The 9,012-nt window shown below is 35.3% G+C and overlaps 1 protein-coding gene across 1 annotated transcript in view; it reads left to right on the forward strand.

Annotated features, from left to right (window-relative positions):
* cnot6l (CCR4-NOT transcription complex, subunit 6-like) overlaps positions 1-9,012 on the forward strand; it is a 34,203-nt gene that overhangs the window by 25,056 nt on the left and 135 nt on the right. Inside the window, exons 12-13 of the mRNA XM_056458294.1 lie at positions 628-833; positions 8,277-9,012. The exon at positions 8,277-9,012 is cut by the window's right edge and continues 135 nt beyond it. Coding sequence (XP_056314269.1) covers positions 628-833; positions 8,277-8,310 — 240 coding nt within the window. The 3' untranslated portion in view covers positions 8,311-9,012. The remainder of the gene's footprint in view (positions 1-627; positions 834-8,276) is intronic.

The raw sequence follows: 9,012 nt of genomic DNA on the forward strand, positions 1-9,012 counted from the left end.
TTATTAATTCTTCTTCCTTCATTTGCAGTGTTTCCAAAATGCATTTTTAGTAATTTTTCTTACCATGGTTTTTTTAATCTGTGCCATTTATTATTTTGTGTAATTCTGCTTTTGACTATGACATGTTCGCACCTAAAAGAGATGTGTTTTAGGGATTATATACAGCATCCTTAATTTATGCTCCTAGGTAAGGAGAAAACTCCACTTAATTATCATACTTAGAGGGAAAATGTGCTTAATGCATTATGAAGCTTGAAGCATCAGAATCTGTACTCAGTATGGGTGATCACCATGAAAAGGAATCGGTACTCGATACTGCAAAAAATCCTGATCAGTGCATCCCTATTACTCACATTACACCCTGCTTTCAAAAGACCTTCGGGATAAAGTTGTAGAAAAGCACAGGTTTGGAGAAGCTTACACAAACACTTTAAAAGGCTGGAAAAGTTATTTGGAATGTGATTTGATTTCAGATTGTATGACAAATAAAGTCATTATTTCAGAGGGGTATGATGATTATCTATAGGCACTGTGCAATGCACAATTGCTGCAGTAGAGGGTTGAATTTCCTTCATCTGAATGGATGCAACATTTTGATATCTTTAGCCTTTTTTTCATTTTCTGTAGGGTGTGATTGACTACATCTTCTTCTCAAAGACACACATGAGCGTTCTGGGTGTTCTGGGTCCATTGGAGACACAATGGCTGAAGGACAACAACATAACCGGCTGCCCTCACCCTCACATCCCCTCCGACCACTTCTCCCTCCTGGCTCAGCTGGAGTACCATCCGCCTTTACCCCCCCTCAACGGGCTGCATCTGCCTGTCCACAGGTAGTGCAGACCCCTTCCTTCCTCTCTCAAAACCCCACACCATGGACAGACCCCCATCATAGGCCCCAAAAAGTATAGGCACACACATTAAGGAGTGAAGTGCTCACCTACTTTCTTCCTTTTTTAAACCTTTGCACATGATTGTATCATTATTATTATTATTATTGTTATTATTATTATTATTATTATTATTATTATTATTATTATTATTATTATTATTATTATTATTATTATGTTATCCAATTTGAAAACAAAAGCTTAATACCAAATTAGGGTTGGGATTCTCTGTTTGGTACCAAACGAACGCTGCTTTCAGGGAAATCAATCTGTTTGTCTAAATCTGAATGTGAGATTGGATAAACTGTGTATTGATGGTAGAAATGTGTAACTTATGCGAAGACAGATCATTTAGCGTGACAATGTCAGTACTAGTATTATGATGTTTCGATCAACATCCGCTTTTAAATTCCATTTTGACATATCAGAAATTTTAGAATTAAAAAATCCAAATTGAAGCAATTACAGTAAAACCACAAATGCAACTTCAAATATTACAGTTACTGCATCCTGTTCATTACAAATTTAAGTTCCCCTATTCATTGATGGATTTGCATTGAGATCATGAAGTGAAACATGTGGTGAGGTCGGATTTTTCAGCAATCTAATTTTAATTGAAAATTCTCAACAGTGCAATGTGAAGTATTATGCAAAACTTGTATTCAAGTCGGTAATTGACACTATTAAAGAGGATCCCAGCCCTACTGATTATAACACAGCTGTGTACCTTTGCTGCTTTCACTTTCCTCTTGCAATGTCATCTAAATTACATCATCGTACTAGTGTATCCACCTTATTTTTAATGTCAGATTGTTGTTGTAGCTCAAACGTGCAAAAGGCTTCCAGTGTCATGCACTTACACCTGCACTCAAACAGTTTATCATGCTACTATTTACTACAAAATGATCATAATTATTTTAATACTTGTATTATTTTTTGGGGTCGCACGGTGGCTCAGTGGTTAGCACAGTGGATGGTCCTAGTTGCCATTTCTGTGTGGAGTTTGCATGATCTCCCCTTGTTCAGGTGGGTTTCCTCCGGGTGTTCCGGTTTCCCCCACAGTCTAAAGACTTGCGGTACAGGTGAATTGGATTAACTAAATTGTCCGTAGTGTGTATGAGTGTATGTGTGAGTGAGAGAGTTTATGAGTGTTTCCCAATACTGGGTTGCGATTGGAGGGGGATCTGCTGCATAAAACATATGCTGGAATAGTTGGCAGTGGCGACCCCTGATAATCAGGGACTAAGCCGAAGGAAAATTAATGAATGAACATTATTTTTTGTCAAAATTCTAAACACACTATCCTGTTGCACGATTAGTTTGTGTTTTCTTATGTTTTTTTTTTTTTTTTTGTTGTTGTTGTTCTTTACCTATAAAGCAGGGGTGCCCAAACTTTTTCTTATGAAGGGCCAAAAACCAAACATGATTGAGGGTGGTGGGCTAAAGCTAAATATACCAAACTGTATCACATTAAAGTTACCATGGTAACATTCTAATTTAATAATATTTAAAAATATATATAGAAAAAAAATATTTTTTCATATTAATAATGATATATATTAGATTTTATTGTACTTCTTACAATAAATGCATAAACAATTTTATTTATAACACAATGGAGTTCAATGTTTTTTTTTTTTTTTAGGGTTTCATGACCCTTTAAAAATCTGATGGATTTACATTTGGTGAATTGGGTAAGCCAAATTGTCCATAGTTTATGTATGTGTACGAATGAGTGTGTATGGGTTTCCCAGTGATGGGTTGCGGCTGGCTTATTTCCGCATTGCAAAATAAGGTGGATATTTACACAGTACAAACTCTTCCCTGTCTCACTGAATTTAACTACCAGCTCAAAAGTGTTTCTGATTTGTAGAGTTGGTGTTTTTGGTACAATTGCTACAGGAGACTAGTTAGGAGTTAGGAGATAGGGATAGTTCACCCAAAAATGAAAATGCTGTTCATTTATGCCACCTCAGGCTATGATTTAGGTTATTTTAAAGATGTTTTTTTAGGTGAAACCGTGGTCATTGGGGATCCATAAAATGCCAAAATGGTAACCAGCTACAGTAAAATAAACATAAAAGCTAGAGTAAAATAAACATGGAAAAAGAAATGAATGCCTTTGCTGAGTAAATGAACAGACATTTTTATAATTGATTTAGCGTTGTTGTGCTGTTTCACGTTTTAAGGCTAAAGGCTTATAAAGGTTGAATGTTAAGTTCTGCTTATGAATGGCATTGTTGTGGTTTTGTTTTTTTTTTGTACCTTTTTTTGCCAGAAGTGTATAAATCATGAGCATCTCAATAGTAAGAGGCCTTTTTACATCACTGTTTTATCTACAATTTTATGGTCCTGGTGGTCACAAGCTTTGTTATCAGCATATCTCTAAAGGCTGGAATACACTATACAACTTTTTTTTTTTTTTAATATGAACTATATTTAAAACCCAAGGCTTTATACACTTGCCAATTTTGTGAATAGTTACAGGAAAAAAGAGCATTATATACTACCGACATTCACACACTACTCGCAGTGAATTACAAATAAAAATAATTTGCTCTTAAAGAAATCTGCTAAAAATATCACATATTTGATTTAATCAGACTGGAAGGAATCATTGCCTAAAGCAATAAACTCTCCAAGTTTTGTGTCCATCATGCACTGATTTTATTTGACATAAATCTTCTCAGACCTTCTCTTTAGGCATCTAGCATTGACGTTGGGACAACAATCTGACAGAAGTTATATAGTACATTTTGGTCTAAAAAAAAAATTTGGTCAAACAAATACCAGGTTCAAGCTACACAATATTTTTGTCTGTTTTGATAGTCAAGAGACACACACCATACTACATATTCCAGCCTGAGCAGTGATTGTTGCTTGCTGTCTTTACCAACATGAAATCATGAAGAAGACACAATTAGTGTCTTATTTCTAAAAACAAGGATAAACAAAAAATGGCTATCTAACAGTGTTTTGTATTGATCATTCTGTTATCAGAAACAAACGGAACCTATTCTCCATTGCATAATTCCAGCTGTCAGCACTAATTATCAATATCTCCTATTCATTTCACCATGGTTGTATCCTAAATGACCCCTATACCCTCAATCAGTGTTCCCTACATTAGTCCACTTAAAGTGAATGGAAGTGAATGCAAATGAGTGAGTGAAATGAGTGCAACAGAAGGGATGCCATTTTCTTTTGTGTTTGCTAGTTGATAAAAATAAATAAAATGAAAGTGAAACTGGTTACATATCATAATATGTTAATTTCAACACAGTTTCACGCAATTCGTAACTTTTTGATTTAGTGGCTAATTTGTATGAGATCATTTGATCTCATTTGTACAATTTAATATGATTTGCTTATACCTTAATGACGGTTGGGTTTAGGGGTGGGTGCCACACCTCCTTTTTAAAATTGTACATTTTTGTATGACTGCACTCATTAGCCACTGAAAAAACGCAAAATAGTTACGTTTACTCGTGAAATCGGGCTGAATAATTTATAGTGAATAATAATGCATAACTGTTCTGGATAAAAGTCTCTCATTTGTTATTATGTTTTGACTCTGAAAATAGTCGCTGGCTATCTTTGATCGTGAACAGCACGTTGGTTAATTTGATGTAAATTAGCTGAATTTCAGGCATTGTGTAATATCATTGCGCCTACTGCAGCCATGGTACAGCAGCAAAGTTTCTTGATCATTACGACAGAATGAGAGTATAGTTCCTAGCCATATTGGCTTAAAAATAGCAACTTTTCATTTTCTGTATCTTAATACATAATGTAACTACAGAAGAGTCAAGCTTCAAATAGCAAAATTATCGGAACTGTTTGGTCATTTTTGAGCGAGATGCAAGTGGTCTAATCCAATGCAATTATTTATGCCAAACTAAGGTAAAAGTGATCCCACCAGAACCAGATATTGGCTGAAGAGATTCAAAAATGGTAAAACTCAACTGTTTAACTCTAGGGAGGTTGTAAAATGAGCCTATTTAAAACAAAAATGTGTGATTAAACTTACAGCAATAGGATTCTGCCGTGGATACCATTTTGTAGTCAGATGTGGGGGTTAATTTGGTATGAGAACTTTCGCTGTGCATTATGGGTATTATCTAGCCATTGCGTTATTGTACATTGGTTGTACACTCCATTTTTTTTGCGCTGAACTTTAGGATTGATTGAGTGCACTTCAAAATGTTCATTATGGTTTTGGACACCACTACAAAAGGCTACTCCCTCAAATAGTGCAAAATTAAGGGTATGGGGCAATTTTAGATACAGCCCACATCTAACTCCATGTGAGCTGGAAGTTTCGGCTGACTTGGCTACAGTACTATGCATATATTTCCAGCTGAAATGTAATATTGAATAGCGATTACGGTTAGTGTTCCTTCTCTCTGTTTCTTACAGTGAACTGTAAGAAATAGTTGGGGAGAAGTGGTTAAAAGCCAAGCCTGACATCATTCAAAAGCAGAAACAGTATTTTTAGAAATTGATTAAAGAGTACCTGCAAAAACAACAACAAAAAACATTTTTCTGAGGATTAACTTGCACAGATTAATTGTTTACTTCAATAATCACAATGTATACTGAACAGCTTCTGTGCTTGTGTTGGTCATCATCATAGAGATCATAAAACCCTGCATGAAGGACTGGAAAAAGTGGAGTAAAATGTTTGTTTGTTTTTTTTTTGTTGGGATGTCAGAAAGACAAGCCGTGTCAGTTACAGTGTAAATTAACATGTCACTCTACACCAAACAAATTGTGCCAAAATTTAAATATTGTGTAGCCTGAACCTGGTAAAAAAAAAACTTTTTAATACAATTTAAATATCAGTGGCATATTACTGTTGTTGTTTGTCACATGATTACTGTGGTATTATTTTTCTTTACGATTGCTTGTGGACACATCCTTTAATAAACTTAATACATTTTTTTGTAAACTTTAATAAACATATATTGTCCAGCCAAGCAATTATGAAAGTGAAAACAAAACAAAGATCTTGAGTCCAATTCCCGGAGCATTTTGTAATGTTGAGCATGTAAGTTGTTGGTAGCACTCATCTAACTGACACATGCAGGCAAACACAATGACATTTTGAGCAAAGTTACAACTTTCCTAATACTTTTCATACCTTGTTCTGTGTTGAGCTGGTGGTGTTTCATGAGGAACCAGTTCAGGGTGCTGAAATAGATGTGGTAGATGGACTTTACTTATAACTTGCCAGTGATTTAAAAAAAAAATTAATAACCTTACTAATTAACTCTCATCCCACTTACATTTAATAACAAATTTGATTTGAGACACGTTAATTTTTTATAGCTGATGGTTAAACTTTATAACCCAGTTTCACAGACAGAGCATATCCTAAGCCAGGACTAAGTCTTAGTTAAGTTTGGATATTTAAAAGTCCTGTGAAGTGCTTTGAAATGTGTGATTTTATTTAATGTTAGACATACGGTAGGGCTCTATTTTAATGATCTAGGCACAAAGTCTAAAGTGTATGGTGCAAAAGTATTAAGGACGTGTCCGAATCTACTTTTGCTATTTTAAGGATGGAAAAATACAGTCTGCACCCTGGCGTATGGTCTAACATTGTTGTGCTTATTCTCTTAATGAGTTATAGGTGTGTTTTGAGCATAATGTGCATTAAACCAATCAGAGTCGCATCTCCCATTTGCTATTTACATGGCGGACTTTGTAAGTGCAAAAACTGAAAGTGAGAAAACAGATTCATCTACAGATCAACAGATCATCTGCAGTGTAGGGATAAAGAATGAGCCTCCTCCATTCCACACACTACTTTCTCTGTCTCTTCACTTACTTCTTCACTTTCATGGAAATGGCGTTGTACGCACTTCACTGAAGACATCCATTAGCCGACATATTTAATTTTGTTTGTTAAACGCAAAGATTTGTTTCAAAACTATTTCTAAATTCAGTTCTAATTTCCAGCAAATGAATAAATGAATAATAATACCGTAATCAAGTGTGGTTAAAACAAATATAAATAGGCATATAATAAATAGTAATAATAACAATAATAGCATTATACAAAAGCAAGTTTTCATGAATAAACTAAAAAAAAAAAAACAAGATGAAGAAGTCATGGTGGCAGTGGTTTTTATATTTCTGTAGAAAATAATAATTTTTGTAATATTTTAATCCTTTAATTTTTTTTTCATTTGTAAAGATATTTGTGTATTGCTGTACATTCTGTGTGTATTAAGCAATGTGTACGCATTTAAGGTGCAAAACTAACGCCTCTGCACTGGACTTTAGACCTGCTTTTTTAGTTCCTCAAAATATCAACGCTCCAACAATGCGCCTTAACACACCTCCTTTAGACCGGAACACCCATGAGTCCACAAAGTGGCGCAAATGGATGTGCTATTTAAACAACGTGGCACACAACGGGAAAATTAGGGTTGCACTGGTCTGAAAATAGCAACACATCACGCCAAACACGTCTTGCGCCTTTTTGCAGCGGGTGTATGATAGGGCCCATATAGGGTGTGTCTCAATCGTCTCCCAATTCAGTAGTCAGTTCACTAATCAGAGAGTCAGACTTTTTAAGAGCTGTCTCATTCATTCATTCATTCATTCATTTTCTTTTCAGCTTAGTCCCTTTATTAATCTGGGGTCGCCACAGCAGAATGAACCGCCAACTTATCCAGCATTTGTTTTATGTAGCGGATGCCCTTCCAGCTGCAACCTATCACTGGGAAACACATACACACTCATTCACACACACATACATAAACTACGGACAATTTAGCCAACCCAATACACCTGTACCGCATGTCTTTGGACTGTGGGGGAAACCGGAGCACCCTGAGGAAACCCACGCGAATGCAGGGAGAACAGCGACCTTCTTGCTGTGAAACGACAGCACTACCTACTGCGCCACTGCATCGCCAGTGCTGTCTCAATCACAAAAATTTTCTAATGCATTGAAACATTTGCACCATGAAAAGTCCCTCAGTGTACCGTGAAAATGTAGGCGAATCAATGCACACTATGCTCCATTAATGGAAGTGCAAAAAACATGAATCACATGACCCAAATCTTCAAACACAACGATAAATGAGAGACTTTTTATTAAAAAAAAGAATCATTTATTTGTATTTACACAATTGAACAAAACAAGACAAGTTAAGAACAATCTAGTAAGCATTTATAACTGAGTAATGGTAGAAATTTGGCTGCAATTATTGAGCTATAATGTACATTTGAAAAATTCTGTCTGTAAAACTGGGGGAAGGTTCTGTAAATCAGGATATGATGAGCCAACTCAGCAAGAGCTAAACAATGAGTCTGATGAATCATTCCTCTTTGATCAAACTGTGCCTGTCTGAACCATCTTTTCTACAACAGTACTGCCTGCGAAAGCAAGATGCTTACAGAGTGAACCAGCACCAGCATTCATCCATCCACTTATCCTTCCATCCATCCATCCATCCATTTCTTCACCAGAGAGACATGATGACTACTAAATGCCCATGATTCAGTTATAACGTTCTTATAAAGAAAAGATGTCATGATCAGCAATGTTTAAATGAATTGTTAATGAAACTGTAAAATATCTGAGGAGTTTGCCTATCTGAGGAATTGGCAGTTTCCTTTGTTTAATAGCAGTCATTTTGATTTCTAAGGGTTTTTTTTCCAAATACATTTTTGAAACCTTTTATGTAATCCTAACAAAAATTCATGTCAAAGCAGCTGAACATGTTTCCTACAAATGTATTTCGAGTGCTCAGATTGAAATCCAGATTGCTGAACTATATATATAGTTATATGAACTATATAGTACTATATAGTATATATAGTAATATACTATATATATAGTTACAGTTATATATATATAGTTTAATATATAGTAAAAGCATGCACCATGGGGTTTAAGTCTTGTTGAGACATTCTAATTAATGACAGACATGCATTATTGTAAAGGAACATTTTGCAAATGATATACAATGAATAGAAAACCCCTCTAAAAAGTTCCACAACATGAAGATGGCTTTTCTCATTGACTTTTGAGACTTTTTCTTGCAGTTACTTCTGGAATACATGTTTTGTGAACCTTGTTTAGTCTTTGAACACAGAAATGGTG

Source organism: Danio aesculapii, chromosome 5 (assembly GCF_903798145.1).
Source record: "Danio aesculapii chromosome 5, fDanAes4.1, whole genome shotgun sequence".
NCBI classification, from domain to species: domain Eukaryota; kingdom Metazoa; phylum Chordata; class Actinopteri; order Cypriniformes; family Danionidae; genus Danio; species Danio aesculapii.